The following is a 22,129-nucleotide window of genomic DNA, read 5'->3' as shown; positions in this document are numbered from 1 at the left end:
GCACAACTTTTTGATCACGAAACACGATTTTGTCAACAGAATTCTTTATGTCTGATGATCAGTCAACTGACAGATCATTGGCAATCGCATTTCTTGTAAAGGACAGCAAGTCAGACGGAATAATTTCATGGGGTGTTTAGAACCGGTACGATTTTTTAATCCAAGTAGGCTTTTGGATGATAATTCGGTAGGTTACTTTTCAGATATGCAAATGTTCCTATATGCCTTTAAAGGGAATTAAGCCTTTTGTAAAGTATCGGGGACTGGGCTTTACCTTCATCAATTCCGTAAAATCCTCCAAAACTTCCTGATGGATTTTGAAATGGAAGGTCCAAGACAAAGGTATATTGGAACAACTGATTTACACTGTACAATTTCACATTGTTGAGTTATGCGCCGAGTAATACAGCAGAGGGGAAAATGGATTTTAAAAAAATACCCAAAATCAGGCAAACCCATTCACATGTGATGTATTTTACACTGCCTTGGACCTGTTCTCAATTCGGGCGATTCACAATGCAGTGCGCCACCAAGAGTTTGCCACCGTGAGTTCATTTTTCCCCGTGCATTGTGGGAGATGGTCGACAAATTCGCAGCGCGGGACATCCAAAACTTCCTGATGGATTTTGAAATGGAAGGTCCAAGACAAAGGTATATTGGAACAACTGATTTACACTGTACAATTTCACATTGTTGAGTTATGCGCCGAGTAATACAGCAGAGGGGAAAATGGATTTTAAAAAAATACCCAAAATCAGGCAAACCCATTCACATGTGATGTATTTTACACTGCCTTGGACCTGTTCTCAATTCGGGCGATTCACAATGCAGTGCGCCACCAAGAGTTTGCCACCGTGAGTTCATTTTTCCCCGTGCATTGTGGGAGATGGTCGACAAATTCGCAGCGCGGGACATTTGAAATTGTTCGTTTTTCCGATCAATTGTTTCGTAAGCGTATGATTCGAGTATCTGTTTGCCCCCTTTCTTTTCATTTTATCAATATGGTGGTTTTTTTTGTAAGGCGGCAGAACGCTATGCCCCAATCTATGCAGAGTAGCTCAAGTTGTCTTCGGACACTCATTCAAATGGGCCATGTTTTGTCCACCGTAAACTTAAAAAAATGGACTCTCCGCGGCAAATTCTTGGTGGCGCACTGCATTGTGAATCGCCCGAATTATAGTGTTAACAATACATTTGTGATAATTTGTCTGCTTGACGGTTCTAATAAAATCATGTTGTGTCATGACATCTGTCCATTATTTCAGGATCTTTATATATTTGTTTTTTAATTGTCATTTTTTTTTCTGATGCAATTTTCATAGTTGTCCAATCTTGATGCACGTCAATCCACACGATGCAGTTAATCAAATGTTAGTATATAACAAATTAATCACTGTAGACATTTACATGTACCATATAAATAGCATGACAAACAAAAAGGGGTAATTATTGAACTTGAGTTCCTGAAACTCAAATTCATGTTGGATAATTTATCAAATGCATCATCATAATTGTTCCATTCATCTAAAAATTTTGCAAATTTGATTATTTTCCCCCGATTATAATAAGGACAGATTGCTTCAATAGAAAAATCAAATTGTGTCATATTTTAGGCGTGGTTTTATTTACATACGTGTAATCTAATTTAATGTCAAAATCTAATTTGATATCCAGTTATAAAATGTTATTTTCTGCTTGAGCTGCCCTTGAATTTATCCATTTAATTAATGCATTGATTCCCGTTTACAACTAGGGCCATATGCTGGGCCCGTTAATTTCCATAACAGCTGTTGGAAATACCATTATCGGTCAGCTGTTGAACATGCGGAAAAACTTGTTCAATGTACATGTACTATGAAACTGTATGGCAATTAAAATTCGATTTAACTGCGGAAATCAAGAAATGGTTTCAAATTGTCCAACGCATGCCCGAGTGCTCACACAAACTTCAAATCAATTTTGTCGTCCAACAATCAGTTGTTTTTTTCTCAAAGAAGAGAAAACGAAAATCAAAAACCTTTCAAACCGAACACCGCATGCTGTGTCACTCCAGGCAAGATGCAAACGTACGGCAGGAAAGCAGTGCAAAACAAGTGTGGGAGTATGTCTTACCGAAAAAGGGGAAAACATGTCGAGAGGATACCCAAAACCACATGCGAGAACAAGAACGGAACAAAATAATTTACTTCAATGTGAACATTTTCAAATTCAATCTCGTGAACGAAACTAGTTCATCGACAGGTTTCATCCACTGCTCAACTTGAGGAGGAAAAACACTGGTTACATGCATTTACAATCATTCTATCTGCAAAACATAATATTTCTTTCATTACAACAACAGCACAAATCTCTTCTTAGCTTCCGGGAATTTCACACAGATTCCACTGAAAAGCTGTGTGGTTTGTGAAGTCTCTAAATATCAAAGCCCACTCGAACTCACCCATGTTTGTTTTACATACCTAATGTGGAAACTCCTTTGTTTTCGTGTAGTTAAGAAAAACCAGTGGGAAAAAGTCATTATTCTCAAACTGTGAAAACTCTTTCAACCCAATTTTGTTTCTATGATTCCCTTTAGTGTTTCTCTTCATTTTGCCGTAGATAAACCTAACCCCAAAAATGCCTCTTAACCTGTTTTCCAGAGAGGGGAAAACACTGTGTGGACGTGGGCAAGTCCGCACAACGTCGCTGCTACCTGGTTTATGTGGACATCTTTTGTTCGGAAGTCCACACAGAGAATGTAATGCTTGTACAGGTTTGCCGTTGTGTACACAACTTCTGCCATCAGGTTGGGTGGCTTACAGTTACCACCCAATCACTAGTTCCGATCTCTTAGTAAGGCCGTAAAAAATTTTTCAGAGGCCTGAAAAATAATTTGGCAGAGTTTTAGCCCTGCTTTGCAAGCCCTGTTTCCCATTGAAAATTTTGACAAAAAAGGCATGTTTAAAAATAACATCAAATCCTGGTTAAATTCAATAATGCTATTAGGTTTATGTTATGTGACACATTTTTTATTTTTTCAAGCAAAATGAACAGGAATTTTGGGACAGCATTTCTACTTTTTGAAAAATATTTTGTTTTGTTTTGTCAGTATTCAAATGTCTGCAATGAATTTTTCCGAAACATTTTCAAAGCTTAAACACTGCAGCACTAAGGATAAACAATGCACGCATCCACAAAGTCGGGGAATTTATGCATTGTTCCCGAGACACAGAAATAATATAATTGAACAAAAATAGAAAGACATCGTCAAAAAATAAAAGGGAAGGAAGGAAAGGTTTAGAACAGAATAAAACTTGTTAGGTGAAGCATAAAATTTGTGTTATTTTTTTGGGCGGGAAGGAAACGGTTACAGAACATACTGATGTGGCTTGAGTATCCTCTCCACATAAAATAACAACAGTTGGAAAGTGCATTTTTGTGGCCAAGCTAAAACAAACAACCTTTCAAGGTCTCTCAACTGCACTTTTCATGTCAAATATATTAGCATTGTCAAATTGGAAACAGAATTAAGTTTACATATTAAGTAAGGACTAAAATCAAAAGTTTATCACGAAAAGGAAGAATTTTGTTTCCGGGGAATTAAACTCAAGCTACCAAATCCTTTGCATTAGGGCAATTTCAGCGTTATGTACTAGTAAATGACCGTAACGAGCTTGTTAGATCTCAGTGAATAAACCTGAAAATGTCTTTTTCAAATCTGATACATGTACGTGTATCTATCGTCTAGTAATGGTCAAGGAATTACAGACTAGGAGTTTTGGATCATTTCTCTGAATCACTGATTAGTTGTTGTGGTTCATTGTCTCTGTCATGGACATTACACTTCCTTTCGTAACGACAAAATCGCCCATTATCGGAATTTTGAAAAACAGAGATACTTTGAAGAAACACCCTGCTCTGGTCAAGTTCTTTGTTTAACCTCGTTAAAATTCAAGAGAGAATAACTACGAGCTGTAAATGTCAACTTTGTGGAAGAGATTTTGTGGATTAAGGGCCTGGGCTTGACTGACCTGGAGTAACGGAGGAGTTAGATATGACCACAGAGTCCAGCATGGCGTCCCTCGGCAGGGAAGTGGACTTAGCGTTGATCTCCTGGCGCTCCTTGAACGAGTGGAAGTTGACGCCGCCGTCTTTGGCAAACGCTGCCTGATTGGCATGCGTGCTTCCTCCTGAGGAAAAGAAAGGTACAAATTGTAAAAAAAAATTGATAATAATCTTGCACGTTTTTAAGATATTTCATGACGTCCTCTGTGTGCTGTTTTATCATTTAGGCAACCAACTTCCATGCAAAGCTGGTTGTTAATTTGAAATATAAAGTAGCATTTTTGTTATATTTTCTTTGCTTTTTGTTGCTAAGAATGCTTGAAGTACAGAAAACTGAATGGTGAGTAAATCTTGATGGATACAGCCACAATCCATTAATGCTCAATGCACCCTGACATTTCTGCTTTCTATCCCTCAAACTGCCCAAATTCACCCTGGATTTTCAACCACATGTAACTGTTTTCTTAACAGTGCACTGGACTTTTAAACAGCTACAGAGAGTGGGCAATACGGACTCTCCCCCATTCTGAAAACATTGTTATCATTCAACACTTCATGTTTGAATATCTCCAAAATCTGAAAGTTCTGAAATTGTTGACAAGAGTGTTCAAAGATGTTCTTAATCACAAATTTTTGTGTTTTCGTCAAACTGGATGGATCAATTTGATCAAAATCATGTCTGACCTGTTATCGTCATTGCGCGCATGTTGTTGGCGATTCCGTTACTCCCGGGGGCGCTCTTGCTGGGCGACCCGCCGGGGTTGCTGCGCACAATCTGCGGCTTCCTGCCCGGTACTTTGACGGTGGTGTTCATTAGCACGATCTCCTTGCCGTGTGTGTTGTTCATGTAGTCCTGTGGGGTTGACAAGTTAAAGAGCAAAAGCATGTAAGAACGCTGTACATGTCATTTTAATTCCAACTCTTGGTAGGCTGTTTGTGAATTAACTGGCTATGGCTAGTGGAAGCGGCTGCGGCTACTTCCCATAGAACCGTGTGTTATTCCAAGCCATAGCCAAGTCATTCAGGCGCAGCCTTAGAAGGGCTTGGCCAGGTAAAAATCTTGCCTTTGTGAAATTGTTGCTCAGGCTCTAAAGTATGCTGAAAAATATACACAAAAACTATTGTGACAGAGAAATGTTGTAAACCAAATTATCTATAAGGGTTAAGCAGAGAATCAAATGTTTACTGCTTTACGTGAAATCTGGAGCACGTTTTGGCGCTGTGACCGTAAACATGTTTCTGGTTTGCGGTTGTTTTGGCGCTTCGGTTACACTGAAATGACGTCATTGTTTCAACCAAATTTGAACACCGGTTTCCGGTCGGTTCACTTATGTTTCAAGATGGCAGAAAGGTAAACAAGCTTAGCAGACGACGTTACCTTTTACAATAAATGGGGTTTAAATAGTGGGTTTTTACCTTCAATTAGTACGAAAGTTGATACAGAATATCAGGCCTACTCTTTTTAGAACTGTAGGGGAAACGCTATAAAAAACAACTCCCACTTCTGCTTTGAATGTTATTGTTAATCATGTCCGGTCGCCGCGTGATTTTTTGGGGGGTTGTGTGCAGTCACGTAGGCAGTAACATCACGTCATGAACAATTTTCCGGTCAGTCGTTTTTGCGGTGCACAGGAAACATGTTTCAGGTCACGGCTGTGACGTCAGAAACATGTTCCAGTTCAAGGGCCGCCAAAACGTGCTCCAGATTTTACGGTGAATCGTTAAAATAAACTTACGTGCAGACTTGGGTGATACGTTAGCTTCCCGTCGTCGCATAGCGTCACGTATTTCTTCTTCCACTCTTTGTTCAGGGATTTGCTACTTCTCTTGTACAGAAGGCCCTGAGGTGAAAACAATAACACAGAATTCAATAGCGACAAACTACTTTAAAACTGGACGTGTTCAGTCATGAAAACTCTGAAACTTCAAGGATTTTAAAACCGAAGAACGAATGAAAGTTTTTAATGCTTATCTGGGAAAAATGTTGCAACCTGACGCCGCTTTTTTCTTCATATATCATCTCAATGAATGTCATCCATTGCAAAAAATGATGAAAAGACATGAATCTGAGACTGAGAAACATTTCCAATTTTGTTAGGAAATACTTAGAAAATTTTCCTGACTCTCCATAGACTTTGTACACAGTCGCGGAAGTGGCGTCAGGTTGCAACATTTTTTTTCCCTTATCTGAACCTGTATGAAGCATTTATGATAATCTCGGAGGATGAAATGACAATCAGATATTGGGTATTTTCATTACTGATGCTCCTCTGATATCCTTGCCCACTTCTTTTGTGATTGTTGAAATTTTTGTTAGAAGTTCTTTGTTCACACTTTGTACCACAAAAATGCCCACAGGGCCAGAGTTTGGAAGCAAGCGGACTGTAAGCGAGTGTTGCATGTGGCCTCACTCGGTTTCCCCGAATAAAGATAACAGCGCCCTCTATAAACCTCATGCATAGCGGCCATCTTAGATGGCATCTTTTGCTATTTTAATTCAGTAACAATGACTGCACAAAAAGTTCACTCATACTCATGTGTAAAGGGCGTGAAAGTTAACTCTTTGAGTACAGAATTAACTGCCTTAATAAGATGTTATTAAAACAATGATCAATGACATTCCAGCTAACACACTGGCTCGCTGTCTCTAGGGGGCGCCATTTTGCGCTGGCCATACACAAAGACTTAATGGACGTACCTGCATGATTGGGATACTCCTGCCACTACCGATACCATGCGAGGGGCGGGGCACGGGCTCGGCTCCATTTTTGGTTTCCGCCTGCTTGCCTTTTCCTGGTTGCTGTAAAGTTGAAATAAAAATGTGGGTGCTTTATTAAAGCTACAGTCCATCATTTGCAGCTATCCAAAAAGTAACTGACGTTATTATTGTTGAAACACATATTTGGTTGAAAATAGTAAGGGGACTAAACTCCCTGTGAAATTATTCTTTCTGGCATGCTGTCATTTTGAAGAAATCAACGAAAGAAGGCCTTAATTTCCGTTAGTAATTTGTTTTTTTATTCAGGGAAGCGCGCAGGAGCGTTGACACGAAGCACGCGCGCGCACGCCCTCTATAATTTTTCGGATCAGTGCGCGACATCGCGTAGATCAGCTCAGTGAGAACGCTGAATTCTCGGACGCTGAATTCAGGCCCATTTCAAAACATGATTCAGCAACTTTAGACTCAAAATTGAGATCCTAGAATGTTGTTTTTCTCGAAATATACAGCTGAAGCTGAGCTGAAACTTCATGAGGTTAGTTGTTCAGCACCCTTCTTTAGATTAGCACAAATTACAAATGATGGACTATACCGTACCTTCAAAACGTCCCACGAGATGAGTTTGAATGGTGTTGTCTCAATAAGCCTCAGTACTGATGACATCATGCTTTGTTCACACGTGTGCTTTCTTATGGGAGCCTGGTGGGGACGACAGTTTCGTAGCACCATAGAAAATCGCACATGTAAACAAAGTGTGACGTCACCAGTACAGAGGCTTATTCTATTACAAGTCACCAAGTCATGAGTCAAGTGATAAACCATTTGAATAAACTGTGGTAAAGGCATTCCTTCGTTGTTGTTCATCCCAACCAACAAAACAGAGCTGTCTGTCAAAATCCATGAGGATGCTACTGTAATGACTACTTCTATGCTGAACAATCTTTTGTGGACCTGATTCTGTTTGTTGTACCAACATGCTACTTCGGTCTGAATTCAATAATGGTATCGACATGCCTTACCGTAAACAAGTTGGACTTCCGTCGGGACTTGCGGGTGAAGTTGGGCGTACTGCTGGGGCTCGGCTGGGACGAGTCCCGACTGCCCTCCCTGCTGCCCCCACTCATGTTTCTGCGTCCCGCAGTGGGGGTAGGGGGCGCCCCACTGTTGGAGTGGTTAGTACTAGGGGCCGTGGCGTTGGCGGTGCCCTGGGGGTAGGGGCCCGGAATGCCAAAGTTGTTGCTTCGGACGGAGTGGGGGGTGCTTGGGAGGGAGGAGCTGGAGGTGGAGAGAGGGCCCAGGGACAGGAATTGTTGGTGCTTGCGCTCTTGGATAATCTGAGCAGCTGTGGATAAAAGATGAAGAAAACAAAATTAAGAACATCAAAATGAAAACAAAGCTGTAAGCTGCTTTATTGACTGGACTGACCTGAAGTAGACCAATCATTAAAGTTAGAAGCATAGGATCTTTTTTGTTTTTGATTACAATTCTGTGTTGACTGAAATTCTATGCCTTCAAACTCTTTTAAAAAGTGGAAACTTAAGTATTCAAATGAGAGAGGATGTGTGACAGTGTTGTAGTTAAGTCCGTCAAAAGTCCTCACAAGTCACTAACAAGTCCTCATAAGTCATCATACGCCACCCACAAGTCATAACAAGAACCCACATGTCCTCACAAGTTACTCACAAGTCCTCAAAAGTCCTCGCAAGCCCTCACAAGTCCATCATAAGTCACAAGTCCTCACTCACAAGTCCTCACACGTCACTCACAAGTCCTTACAAGTCCTCATAAGTCACAAGTCCATCACAAGTCCTCACAAGTCCATAACAAGTACTGAGAAGTCTATCACAAGTACTCATAAGTCGCTCACAAGCCCTCACTCACAAGTCCTCACACATCACTCACAAGTCCTCACAAGTTCTCCCAAGTTCTCACACGTCACTCACAAGTCCTCACAAGTCACTCACAAGTCACTCACAAGTCCACACACATCCTCACAAGTCATCACAAGTCCTCCAGTCTCGGCTCAAATCACAACCTATTCACGTGAACTGTGTCACTGACACTCTTATGCTATTCTCCATCCCTTTTTACTTGTGACTTCACTTGTGAAATGACTTTGCGATTTACTTGCTACTAGATCTGTGATGGATTTGTGATAGACTCGACTACCAGTACAACACTGCTCTGACCAAAATTTTGGGCCCTCTAACCTTAATGATTAATTAAAATATTATTACGAAAATGTCATTCTAACATAACATTGGCTTTGAGCATTACATCTCAATGAAGAAAGTGAGAATTGAATGTCTGTCTGTTATTCTAATTCAACAACTAATCTTTCTTTTGAATGCAAAACCAACATTTTGAGTCCAAAACTGTCATGCCTCAGTAACTAACACAGTGCTACCAATCTATTCATGTTCAAAAGTCAATAACAAATATTTACGAATGAATTAAATTCCATTAATGCACAGCTGATACTTTTAGTAATAAATTCAGTGAGTATCAAACATCTTGAAGCCACACTCCTGAACACGTCATGTTTTACACAAGGGAAATAAAGAACCACCTAATTCTTCCTTATTGAATATTCTGTTGCAACAAGCAATATGCGCATTCCATCACCGCAAAGCTTGCCTTTAGGCCTAGCTTTAACAAACCGGTAGAAAAAATTCTTGTCACACAAAAAAACCCACAACAGAGCCTCGGTTGGGAAAACCTTTCCCCCAGATGGTCGGAGTAAAATCCACTGAACAAATCTCGCCTCTGTGTTCCTTGTCACAATGGCTGGTCGATAATGGTTCGCCTATTTGTCATACACCAGCAATTGGCTATTGGGCCCGTGGGATTTGGAGAACCTACAGAAAACCTCAACAGAATTTGTGGCGTTTCATTTACTTCATACACATTTTAGTCTGTTGTTCACACAACGTGCGGCTGATCCACATCACACAGCCAGTAGCAAGATGGAAAGATTTTATTCCACCGATATCAGTTTAACGTTTTTACTGACGTGTGTACTTTTTTGCTTACACCGATACGAGCTTGACGCAACTGCACAACAGCATCTTTCATTTTGTTGATACAGACATTTTTTGTGTTCATTTAATGATTGTGAAATGGAGACTTTCCTACTACCGGCAGGTTGTATTTGCTACCGGTATTTTGTTTTTACCAGAGAATTTTACAGTGAAACCATCCCATGAAAATCAAAATAAAGAAAAATACGGACGTTCAATTCACCACGTGGTGATAATTCCCAATTCACCATTTTCAACTCATTGTAGTTTGCCCGTATTACATACATACATGTACCACTGTAAGGACACAGATCTATATGTACCAAAAACGTGACTATTTATAAAGCAAAGGAAATGTGGTGATTGAACTCACCACAAATGGTGATAAATGCCCACTCATCATTTCGGAAGATTTTGTCAAAAAATACCGGTAGATGATGCCAAGCAAATGTATCACAGTAAAGACAAATTATTGTACAAGGAGAACGTTCCTTTAATGAAAAATGTGTTGATTGAACTCACCACACATGGTGATAAATGACAACTTACCATCTTGGAAGACTCTGTCTACGTTGAGACCATACATTGCACATGTTTCATAGTAAGGACATCTCTTAAGGTCAGCTGCTAGCTTTCTTGCTCTTGAATCGTCGATGACCCTCGGCGTGTTCTGACTGACCGTGTCTAAACAAAGAAAGAGGGGGAAACGAGAAACCATCCATTGGTCAATAGGGTGTACATGTGTAATAACCATGTGGTGAAAATTCAACCATTACCATTGGAGGGAAATAAGGCCACATGCATAACATAACCCCCCTCCCTTATAAACAGTGTCTTTTCCACTGTACATGGACACGTATGTGAATGTACATCACAACCAGGGATGTACCGTAAGTCGAATCCATGACAAGTGCAGGGACTTGTGATGGACTCGACTCTATCCCTGAATTCACGATGCAATTACATGTACTACCCCGGATCATATATCCAATAGTGCTGAATAACAGCTCATAAATGTACACGCTGTGGTCCAATGGTTACGGTGTTTGACTCATGTGCCATGGTACGTGGGTTTGAACCCTGACGGGGAACACGCTGCTTGTGTTCTTGGGCAAGACAGTTTACTACAATTGCCTCCCTCTATCCAGAAAAAATAAATGGATACCAAATTGTGCTATCTCGAGCTGCCGCAAAGAAATGGTCTCATTCCTGATGAACAGGGATAATAATCGTAAAGCGCTTTGAAACCTTACGCTTTAAACCTTACGTATAAAGCGCTATATAAGTACCACATTATTAATATTATCCAAAGAACAATGCAAAATATACATGTACATGTACCCGGTACATGAGGCTATTACAACAGATGTGCACTTCTCTTTCAAGTTGCCGTTTATGATCATCCAAACAAGAGGTCTCTAATGAAAATAAGAAAACACCAAAAGATTTCCTTCTTTCAAAAGGCCAAACACCTTCTTAAAATAGACACACAGGAGCAACTTCCATTCCAGTCTTTCTGCAGCATCACCTTGGGGGGAAAATAGTAATCGTGGGATTCTCAAGACTCGGGGAAGAAAATCTTTTAATCGCAACGCCCCAGGGCTCCAATGCAATTTGCAGAGGGATCAATGGTGATTTCACATTAAAAATGTGCCTGCGGCAAATCTGTGCAAAAAAAAAGAAAATGAATTTCTGCCCGTAAAAATAACACTTTGATCTTTATCAGAATGCATGACGCACATTAACCAAACAACCAAGTATGTACAGTACCTGTACATGTACTACACAGGACTGTTAATTACACACTGCAGGATGTCATGTATTTTGCACACTGTACATTTCATAAAGCGGTTGAACATAACAAGATACACACGTACATTGTATGCTAACATTTTGAATGTTATTCTTAAAAGATGTGTTTTTCAGTCGGTCAATCTTACATTTTGGCACTAGGGAATTGCAGGTGTTTTTGTTTGCGTGCATGTTCTTTCTTTTTTTTACTGGATTTTGTCCAACAAATTGCCAGAAGGCCGCTACAAGTTGAGGGCATTAGGGACAGAATAAGATCCGTTTGCTTTTCTCCTGAATAGCGACAGATTATAGATGGAAGGAAAACAGGATGTACGTAGAGAGTTCCAAAAAAGCAGCAGCATCAGTGAAAAATCAAAGAAAACTTTCTCTTAGTAGTGAGTTTTGGAGCAGAATACAGAAAGGATGCTGAGACTACAAAGTGTGTGCAATGAGTAAAGGCGTTTCGAAAAATGATGCCTTGTCGTGACCCGGGTATAATACGGAACAAAAGATTCAGATTGTAAAGGTTATCCACAAGGGTGAATAGGTCTCCACAATGATTTCATGAAATAGATATATATGGATTTTACTCAAAAACTAGGAATTTCCAAGGTATACTTATCCGTCACAAATTAAAGTATTTTATGTAAGAGATATTTGGTCGGAATTTTAACCCAGGAAAGTAATTCTGGTTAAACTAGGAGCATTTTGAAAACAGCTTTCGACCCTCTCACGATTTTGTACACGAGAACAAAGCGATGTCTCCACAAGGATACAAATTTGAGTATGGGTAGGCGCAGAATGGATAATTGGAGAAAGATCTCTGGGAAAATAAAATCTGTGAATCTGGAAATAATTTACCAATTTCAAAGTTTGCTTTAACCTTGTTTCTACAAAATCCAAGGCCAAATTTTCTGGGAACGGAAACAATAAAAGAACAGAAATTATAACAGATGTGGATGTTGTTATTATAATAAAATAACAACGTCCATATTCTGACGTCCTTATGATGAGAATTTGTAACAAGGAATTTCATAAATTAAAATCAAAAAATCGAAAATGTCTATATAGATGATTATATCTTTGTGACTGTCACTTGCAAAAAGTACATCCCCAAAAAAGAGGGGGGGGGGGGAAAGCTGCATTCCCTTTTTAAAATCTGTCTTGACCGAATCCAAGTCAACTCCTTTCCTTCCATTTCCCACCTCTGGGATGCCTACATGTACATGTCCACTTCACAGCGCCAAATGAGGCTGCGTCCAATGGCAGTGCTGAGGGAAGCCATGGGTAATGAGTGGAGTACATCATTAATCACCTGTGCCTATCTGACTTGACCTTTTACCAGGAGTCGGTCATCCGTACTACGGAGCAACACAGGGTAACTTGGGCGTAGACGCTATGCCTCGTATTCCACCGGTATTCTCACCGCAGCAATTTCAATGTCGTTACTTCAGATTTTTCCCAAATTGGAGTAATGCCTGACTGAGGGAAAGTTGTGACCACGCCAGGCACATTTGTTTTGACTGATGATGTACTGAAGGAACTGTTGGATTACCTTGGGGCCGGTGCGTAATTACTTTGGTATACGTAATTACTTTGGTGTACGTGTACACGTTCCATCAATGACTCGGTTCGACAAAGCGAACAAAGCATTTCCATACTTTGCAACTTTGAACGTACAGTCAAATTTATAATTGTCTTAGTTTTTAACCCATAAGTTACAACTAAAACGGACAACATTTTCGTTCTGAAACATAAAAATCTGAAAATCAGTCTCTTGATGACGAACAGAGCATACTGGTACTGTTTGAAACGTCGAGTTAAACCAACTGGTTCTTCTCAGAACCACATGACTCAATAAAAGAGATATCATTCACATGGTGTAACTGCAAACCTCCCATTCAAAAATCTGAAACCTTAAAAAGAGGTTGCACTGAATTTGGATTTAAAAATTGGGATTGTTTTGGATTACTTCAAAATGTTTACACATGATCGGACGGAGGCTGATTGCCTACAATGGGATTTCTCTTCAGCAATGTACACATTTCAAAGCTGTTTTTACTATCGGTAGGAACAGCAAAATGCCTCATCATATTCGTAAGGCATGTCCATAACCGTCAGTTCGAGTGGGCAAGGACAAGACTTATTCCGTGGTGAGCGCTCTTCACATATCTTCAGTTCCCTATGATTCATCATCCAGAATACCTCTCACCGCTAACCCCTACATCTCAAGGACTAGAGCGGTGACGTACTCCAAGTGCGACAAGCAACGTTGCCGTCTTGTCTGCCTCCGTTCTTTTCTTATGCGGAGACAGTCTGAGGACTTGCAACAATAAAATATGAAAAAAAAAATATTCCGCACTTTGGCACTTTGTCATTGTAGATCGTCTGTCCTCTGAGTCACATCGAAGGAAATTGGTTCTCAGATGGAGCATCAAAATGACGAGAGGATGGACCATAGAGTTATATTAAATTACTAGAGCGCTAACTTGATGTACAAAGAGATGCCTGATGGGCGCATCCGTGTTTGTACACAAACCTATGGAGAACTAGAAATTTTGTGCGTATTTTGTACGTCTACTTGCATATATCTGCGTTTGTATTCCATACCGGTGCGTCATCGAAGCCGATACGCCCAAAACCGAAACACACTATCAGCAAATGAGCGTGTCATTTTGCTCAATGCAAACAGCGCAACGTGTGCGCGTCCCTCCACTGCAGATGTTTTTCTCCGTGATGTTTTTGAACCGTCATGACGCGCTTAAGTTGTTTGCGTATCTTCTACTTGCGCGTTGCATTTAGAGTACACTTTTAAAATTCAATCCATCCATTTTGATTGTGTTCTACAAACACGCACATAAATTCCAAATGTCTGCGCCCAGAGTGGCTTCAAAGCTTCTCCGTGCGCAAGAATGAAGAGTTAGCGCTCCAGTAATTTAATATAGCTCTATATGGGATGGACAGATTTCATGCAACTGCCATTTTCTTTAGCACAAAGAGGTGCTGTAAAAATGCAATTTTCTGTGTACATACCGGTACTGTCAAAATAACACTTTTTTAAAGCAATTTAGTGATCTTACTTCAAAATGAAAATAAAATATAGTAAAAATTGTGGGATTATCACATGTAATCTTATGTCAATAACCCCAGATTCATGATTGTTAACCCTAAACACCTGGGCCCTTTTTGCTAGGAAACCTCCTCAATATACCAAAATTGTGCGTTTGTTCAAATGAAGGATACCCACTGCCTCAATCCTTCAAAATCCTCCAACAAGCCCTGCCTCTCAAAACACATTCAGCCTCAATCTTCCAAAATCTCCTCTTCTTCAAACACCATTCATCCTCAATCGTCCAAAATCAACCGATACTGAATGTCCATGTGCCCTCGATCCTCCGCAATCCTCCAAAACTGTATGTTGCATTCATCCCCAATCCTCCAAAATCCTAATGAAACGCCCAGAAAACTTTGAAGGATTGAGGAAGGTTAGGGTTAATACTCACAAAATGGCATTGTTGCAGCCTTTAATCGTGTAAAAAATATTGCCTATTCTCAAAAATATTTGTCCGGATGGAGGAACCAAATGCCACAAATTGGGCACCGGTGTCTAGAATCCATCTGACTTAGGAAGACCCTAGTGAATAGCCACCCACATCCAGTACTGATTAACCATCTGTGGGCAGGGCTCCTAGCATCACAGCAAATACTTCCTCTTTGGTTTTTATCGAGTTAGTGGGAGGTTGGGAAAGGAACGTAGGGCAAAGGTCCATCTTCCGAAGATTAATCACCCCCTGAGAGGACCCAAAGAGAAATTTATCAAGCGCACTAAAAGCTCTAAGAGGCTCTAATGTTTTGTCTTCATCAATCTTTTTCTTAAATCAATCTTGGTAATTAATTTTGTAAAAAACATCCGAGGCTTTGCCACGCCTGGACAGCAGTGTTCATGCCAAGCAACATATGTTAGAGTTTTCCCCTACACAAGACGGCGAAGATTATTAAGAAGGGCTTCCAATGCACTATTGCTGAACTGCTGAGAACGACCTAAAACCAATCCAGGCAACATAGTTCTGGTTGCCAATCAAGCAATGTCACAAAATGCCAAGAATATTAATAAATTGCAAGTCCAGATAATCATCAATTTTCAAAATAGAAGTTATTTCATTGCGAAGGAAAATGAGTAAGATTTGAGGCTTTGCATGGTGGAGATACTAAATAATGAAAGATTTGCAGAAACACCATGTGCGAATAATTTCTCAACTAAGAGAATGGTTCTGAAAAGAACCAGAGGTATAAACTCGACGTTCCGGTCAGTATGCTCTGACCGTCTTCAGGAGAGTGTCTAAACTCTAAGAAAGTAAACACATAAGTAGCAAAAGCGAAATCGATGAAGTGTGAAGTTGCATCCTGTGTGGATGCCAAGTAGCTGGAAAAATGCATTTCACCTCTAGATTCTATCCCTTTAAAAAATGGAGATTTTTTTTTATTGTCAAGGCACTTTTATGAACCATGTTCCTACAAACCGTGTTTCCATTTTAAGAACCGTGCTCCTGCAAATAATCAAACGTAGCCGTTGGGAAACTTCATATTTAGATGACAGACCAATTGTCCTGAATAGACCTTATTCATAAGGAAGCCATTTTCGATCGTGTTCCCTGAGTCGATTTTACAAATTGTAAACTGTTGAATGAGATGGTGCCAGACTTTTTTTACGATTGAAGTGCGTTAAAGCCTCACTTTCAATTTTTTTTTTTTAAAATGTGGCTTATTTTTGTATACATTTCCAACGGTGGTCGGCCGACCACCGTTGGAAAAACCTAACTATTTTTCAACTACTGCTCCAAATTTACATTTTTTCAGTCCAAATTTTGTTTGCTATTGGATTGGTTACATGTTCATGAACGGGTGCAGGCCAGCTAGACTGGTTCTATTACATTGTACCTTACAATTTTCCGACATCTATATTGATCCATTTTATCTTTAGTGGAGTCAGGGAACCAGACTACTGAAACCTTTTAGTTTTTCTTGGTTTTTCAAGCATTTTCGAACACAAAACTTCAAACATATCGTTTAAACAATACTTGATCTATACTAACCCCTCAAATAGTTCATTTCTGAAAATGACAGCAAAAGCCAATGATGTACATTCCCTTTTAACATTAATCACAAATGTTAAGTTCTTCATCAAAGCAGAATGGTATTAATCTGTCATGAACTTTGCTTTCATTTCTACTTGCAAGTTCCAAAAATGAAGAGTTTACCTCACTTTCAACTTAATATGCCCGACTCAACAATAACATCTATTCTAAACCTTACTGACCGATTTTCTAGTCAGGACTCCACAAGTCAATCAAAAGTCTTCCAGTCTCAAGTCAAGTGACAGGCTATACAAATAAACCATGACAAATACACTAACCGTGATCCACTTGTGATTTGACATGTGATTGACATGTGATTGGCATGTGATTGCCATGTGATTCCTACCTTGCGTGCCGACCAGTATCATGGGCAGATCTGCCGTGTTTCTGTAGTGGGCAATCTTGGCGTAGAAGTTGTACAGGAGCTGGAAGCTCATTTCGTCTTCCACGCTGAAGACCAGAATGACAGCGTCCACCCAGGAGCAGAACTGGAGCTCGGGAGGACCGCCTTCATCCCGGATGAGGAGCAGGTAACTCCGGTCATCCACGACAATCTCCTTCTTGAAACGGCCTCCTGTTATTGAAGTTAAAAAAAGAGAGAAAACATCGGTATTTCTTTCAAGGGATGTACCTGTTCAAAAGTGAATGTAATTGATTGTTTTTCCTAAAACAATTTTGGAATAAATTAAGCTTATTAGGTGACGGTCAAGTGGTTACAGTATCTACACCAGTAAACTGGAGGTTGTAGGTTTAGGTCCCTCAACAACAAAAAACCTGTGAATTTGTTTCTGCTTCTTGCAGGTTCTTGGGAAGTACTGAAAATTCTGCCGTAATAAAAAGACAATTTTTTTTTAGGGGGGGGGGAGAGAGGGGGGTGGGGGAGAAGGGGGGGCAGAGGGAGTGGGGGTGACATTTTGTTATTATATCAAGTCTCAAATACTATGGGCTCTGTGCGCCAACAAAAGAGGGTGGGTTTTTACCCCTTTTGAGAACCCTTTGTGTTTATACGCCTGTGCCTTGGACGGGATACCGCGTGTGCGTACTGTATTGGTTCGCGTGCGGAGTACGCACGACTTGTTTATCCTGAATGTGCACCAAGCTAAGCAATAGCGTCTTCGCGCGTAAGCGCCAGGCGTCGGCGGCGCGCGAATACGTTCAAATTTAACTTGCGATGGTCTCTAGCGCCAGACTAATCCCCGCCCCCAATAACTTTGGATCATTTGAAATATGCAGTGGATGGACCGGGAACCTGTCTAGGTCTCCCCCAACTCTCCTTTTCTGGCTGTTGAAGGGGTACTTGTGCACGGAGCCTATAATTTCATTGGACCAGCGCATCAAATGCTTAAGCTGTAAAAAAAAATCCACCTCGGGTGCCATGAATCGCTCAGGTTTAAAAATTTTCATTTCCCACATAACAGAAGTTGCAATTTGTTTAATGAATGTCTTAAATTATTTTATCCCCTCTCTCTATGAATGATACAGAGTTTTGAGAGAAACGTGGCTGCATCCTTCACATGTTTTTCTCGGCTACGGCTTGCAATAACACATGTGTCTATGGAAGCGGCTGAGGCCACTTCCCATAGACACCTGTATTATGGCCAGCCATAGCCGCACAATGTGATTGGCATGTGACTGACATGTGACTGACATGTGATTGACATGTGATTCCTGTATTACAGCCAGCCATAGCCGCACAATTCCTACCTTCCGGGGATTCTTCCTGCATGTAGGATCCCGTCAGGTATCTGTGGACCAGCGCCGATTTCCCACTGGTTAGGCTGCCCACAACACCCTGCAAAAAAGGTGAAACAGAAATAAGGATGATGGAACTGATTCAGTGTCCTCCAATTTGATAAGGTCTGCATAGAGTGATGAAGGAAAAGGCGTCTAAAATATAAAAGGTATATTGTCTGACTACTTGGCAACAATAAATCATATTACAGGAAAATCATCTGAATTTCTCAAGGCTGTGTAAATGTACATAAAACACTCAAACAAAGGACCAATATTTCTGTTTGTTTATTTGTTTTGTTTTGTTTTGTCCACCTCCTTTCTTTCTTTTTCACATTGTTTCATCGGCGAAAAAAAATGATTTTAATATGACAACATGTGCCTGTACCCTGACAAAGATACAGACTTCTGAAAAACTCATTTGGTAAATTACACCCCGTCTTGATTGATTAATCCAACAGGAAATTTGACAAAGAAACAGAAGTCATTTCATCCAAACTCTGAAAGATACAATGTCAGACACTGCTTCGGCAAATGCAATTCAAACTGTGGTCGGACTCATCTCTTGTTACCATGACGACGATCTTCAATGACTCACTGGCAACCTTGGACGGAGTGAGGACGTGCTGTCACTTCCGACTGTCTAACCCCCCCCCCCCCCCCACTCCCCACCTCCAATTTCTTGACCACTGTCCAGTGTAGCAGCATGTAATATACCAAGTAGCATTAATGAGCCCTTGTTAACAAGCCCTTATTAACGGAGGCTTTTGGAAGGACGGTGGGTAATTAATGACAGGAGAATAAGTCCTGGGGCCCTTGTGCAAACAAGACAAACAGAAACACATTTGGATGGTACACTGTTTTTGCCTGACAATTCAGCAGGATTGACGCTATATGACAAAAATGTGGGGCTGATTTTGGAGGAAGCACTGTGTCAAGGTCTTGGGTCGGACCTTGTGTTGTTTACGCTCAGCCGTGCATAAATTTAGGCCTACATGTAGATTATACTTGAAATCCTCCGCACTGCTCCAGGATGTCACTGGCTCTGCCTCAACATATTGACAGTGATTGCTGGAGGATTTTGCTGGATTAAGGCGGTGGTCACCCCTCCAAGGACCACATTCAAGAAATAACAGAGGACTTTGCAGGATTGAGGCTGTATGCTATTTCTACAAGGAGGCAGTTGGAGGATTTTGCAAGACTGAGGTTACATGTATGCCTAGCAAAATGCCCGGAGAGTTAAGCCCGGTTCATACTCTGCGTGAAAGCGAAAGCGAACGCGAATTTGTGACATCGTGACAAGTATTCGGGCGAATTTCGCAGCGAATGTTTTATAACGTCAAATTTGCTTCTCATTCGCTTTCGCATGAAGTATGAACCGGGCTTTAGGGTTAAGAAAACATGGTTTCAAAAATGCATTTGCCAACTTGGTGAGTGAAAGACCAAAATTCATTATTTACTTGTAAGCGCACTTACTTTAAACGGTACTACTTACCAATTTGAGTTCTGGCACTGTTCTGCTTAGCGTCCATTCTTGACTGTTCACAAAGGAATCTGTATGTATGCACACAAAAACAAGCAAAAGGAAGCACTTAATATAATAACTTCAATTTAAGAGCTAAATATTTGTAAGTATTTTATACATGCGCGTGTAAGCTGTCATCAAATCGACATTCAATCATTTCTGACATTTCTAGACCATGTGCCAGCCCACACAAAGGAATGCCATCGTGATACCAGCGAGTTCATCCATACAAAGAAAATGTGTTCATAGAGAAAGAAGAAACTTTAATTCTCCTTTTTCAGCACAGCTGAAATTCAAGCTTTGTTTACGTTGCCATCTGAAAGGAAATGATGTGTTTACAAAATATGTCAGAATGGTGTACAACTTGGGGTTCAATTTAGGCCAATAAATTGCATCATTGTATATTGTCATTACATGGCTCCGGGTCCTTTTACGGAATTTCTTTGTATGGGATGTCGCACAAGTGTTCATGCAGGCATGCAAATTGAAAATTACTTACAGAGACGACTCAATAATACTTTCAAGATTTACAATTGAATGATGGAATTTAATTGGGCAATTGTAAAAGAAAAAAAAACGATTTCATGAATTTTAGGCAGCAAGGATGCAAACGTGTATTGAGTATAATAAAAACAATGAACAAAATAATTCCTTCAATTACAGCATGAAATTCTATTCACTCTTTTCAGATATCATTTCCGTGAACAGTCATCAGATTTTTTTTCTTATTTTCCATAGCAAAACTACATTCCCTTAATCTTTAACCCTTACCCTCCAAAGATCCCTTCAAAATCCACCTGCAGGCTCTGGAGGATTTTTTAGGATTAAGGAAGGTAGCAAGAAACCACTGTACATGTACATTGGCTTTGATACCCCTTGAAAGCTTCAAGTACGTGTTCACAGAAATTGAGGGAATATTTATTTATTTATTTATTTCTTATTTTAACTGGGTAGTCCATTCAGTGGAATCCACTGATCTCCAAGGGTCCCAGTAAAGAGAAGACAATGTGAAGAAATTACAGTTTTAGAGGTGGGAGGAAAAGCCCAGAAGAGTATTCTGAGGAAAACCCACGGAATCAGGTAGGGACTGAAAACCCAATCCACATATTGACCCAGGCGGGATTCGAACCTGGGTCACAGCGGTGGAAGGCGAGGAAAGTACCACTACGCTAATCTGACTCCCCTATATGGTGTCACCTGACACAAGTTTACAGTATGATTGAATGCATTAGTTAACATTTTTCATCAAGTGAACAATCAAAGTGATGACAGGCACACCAAACAATGTGATCCCCCTACCCCACCCCCATCCCTACGTAGTACCACTACCCCCACCCTCCCTCCCCCCCCCCAAACAAGGTGCATAACCCCAACCCAAAGCAATCAATGTGCACAACATGTACAGCAGAATCCCAGCCAACTAGACAGGACATAAAAACTGCACACAATAAGACGCACTTCCACAGTACACCCACGCCAGCACACACATGGCTCATCCCTGATTTCTCTGCTGGATTCTCCCGTCTCATTAAAACCTGTGTCCGGCTGAGTGGGTTTATCGGTCGCGCGTTCTTATTACGCAGTGGGTGTTGGTGATGAAAACATATGGCAGCGATCACCAACAAATCTGGACGCACTGTGAGTATACTGTGCAGTGTGGTAGCATTCATATGGCCAAGTGATGTTACACAACTTAGTCTTTTAATTTGTGGGGTTAAAGGGAAAATACAACATTTGCAAACATCAAAAAACGAAATGATCAAATTATCATGAAATACCTTACTGAATTGTTAGGGACTGACAGTCTAAAAGCATCCTTTAAAATCGTGGCTTCTGGTGTGCTGACATTTTCCAGAAAACCTGTATTTTTCCAATGCTGGTTGGCCGACCAGAGTTGGAAAAAACTGGCTTTTTTCAATATTTAGTTATTCTGACTTTTCTTTGCAATTGATTAAACACCTCTGAAGGGGTACAAGCCTGCTAGACTGATTCTCTAACGTTACAATTCCCCAAAGTGTATTAATTGCTCCGTTTCATCTTAAGTGGGGTCAGGGAACCAGACTACAAGAACATGATAGGTTTTCTTGGTTTTTCCAGCATCTACTGTACAAGCCCAAAACGTGAAACAAGTCAGTTTACCAATATTTTCTATAACATATTAATC

At 40.5% G+C, this 22,129-nt stretch overlaps 1 protein-coding gene across 1 annotated transcript in view; it reads right to left on the bottom strand.

Annotated features, from left to right (window-relative positions):
• LOC119729633 (arf-GAP with GTPase, ANK repeat and PH domain-containing protein 1-like) overlaps positions 1 to 22,129 on the bottom strand; it is a 44,593-nt gene that overhangs the window by 6,347 nt on the left and 16,117 nt on the right. Inside the window, exons 2-10 of the mRNA XM_038202281.1 lie at positions 19,936 to 19,994; positions 18,414 to 18,501; positions 17,056 to 17,283; positions 10,333 to 10,467; positions 7,783 to 8,105; positions 6,743 to 6,844; positions 5,781 to 5,885; positions 4,729 to 4,897; positions 4,011 to 4,169 (exon numbers count right to left, since the gene is read on the bottom strand). Of these exons, the coding sequence (XP_038058209.1) occupies positions 4,011 to 4,169; positions 4,729 to 4,897; positions 5,781 to 5,885; positions 6,743 to 6,844; positions 7,783 to 8,105; positions 10,333 to 10,467; positions 17,056 to 17,283; positions 18,414 to 18,501; positions 19,936 to 19,994 (1,368 nt within the window). The remainder of the gene's footprint in view (positions 1 to 4,010; positions 4,170 to 4,728; positions 4,898 to 5,780; positions 5,886 to 6,742; positions 6,845 to 7,782; positions 8,106 to 10,332; positions 10,468 to 17,055; positions 17,284 to 18,413; positions 18,502 to 19,935; positions 19,995 to 22,129) is intronic.

Source organism: Patiria miniata, unplaced genomic scaffold (assembly GCF_015706575.1).
Source record: "Patiria miniata isolate m_02_andy unplaced genomic scaffold, ASM1570657v1 HiC_scaffold_21, whole genome shotgun sequence".
Lineage (NCBI taxonomy): Eukaryota > Metazoa > Echinodermata > Asteroidea > Valvatida > Asterinidae > Patiria > Patiria miniata.
The sequence above is the reverse complement of the archived record's forward strand: the minus strand, read 5'-3'. Positions and strand labels throughout refer to the sequence as shown.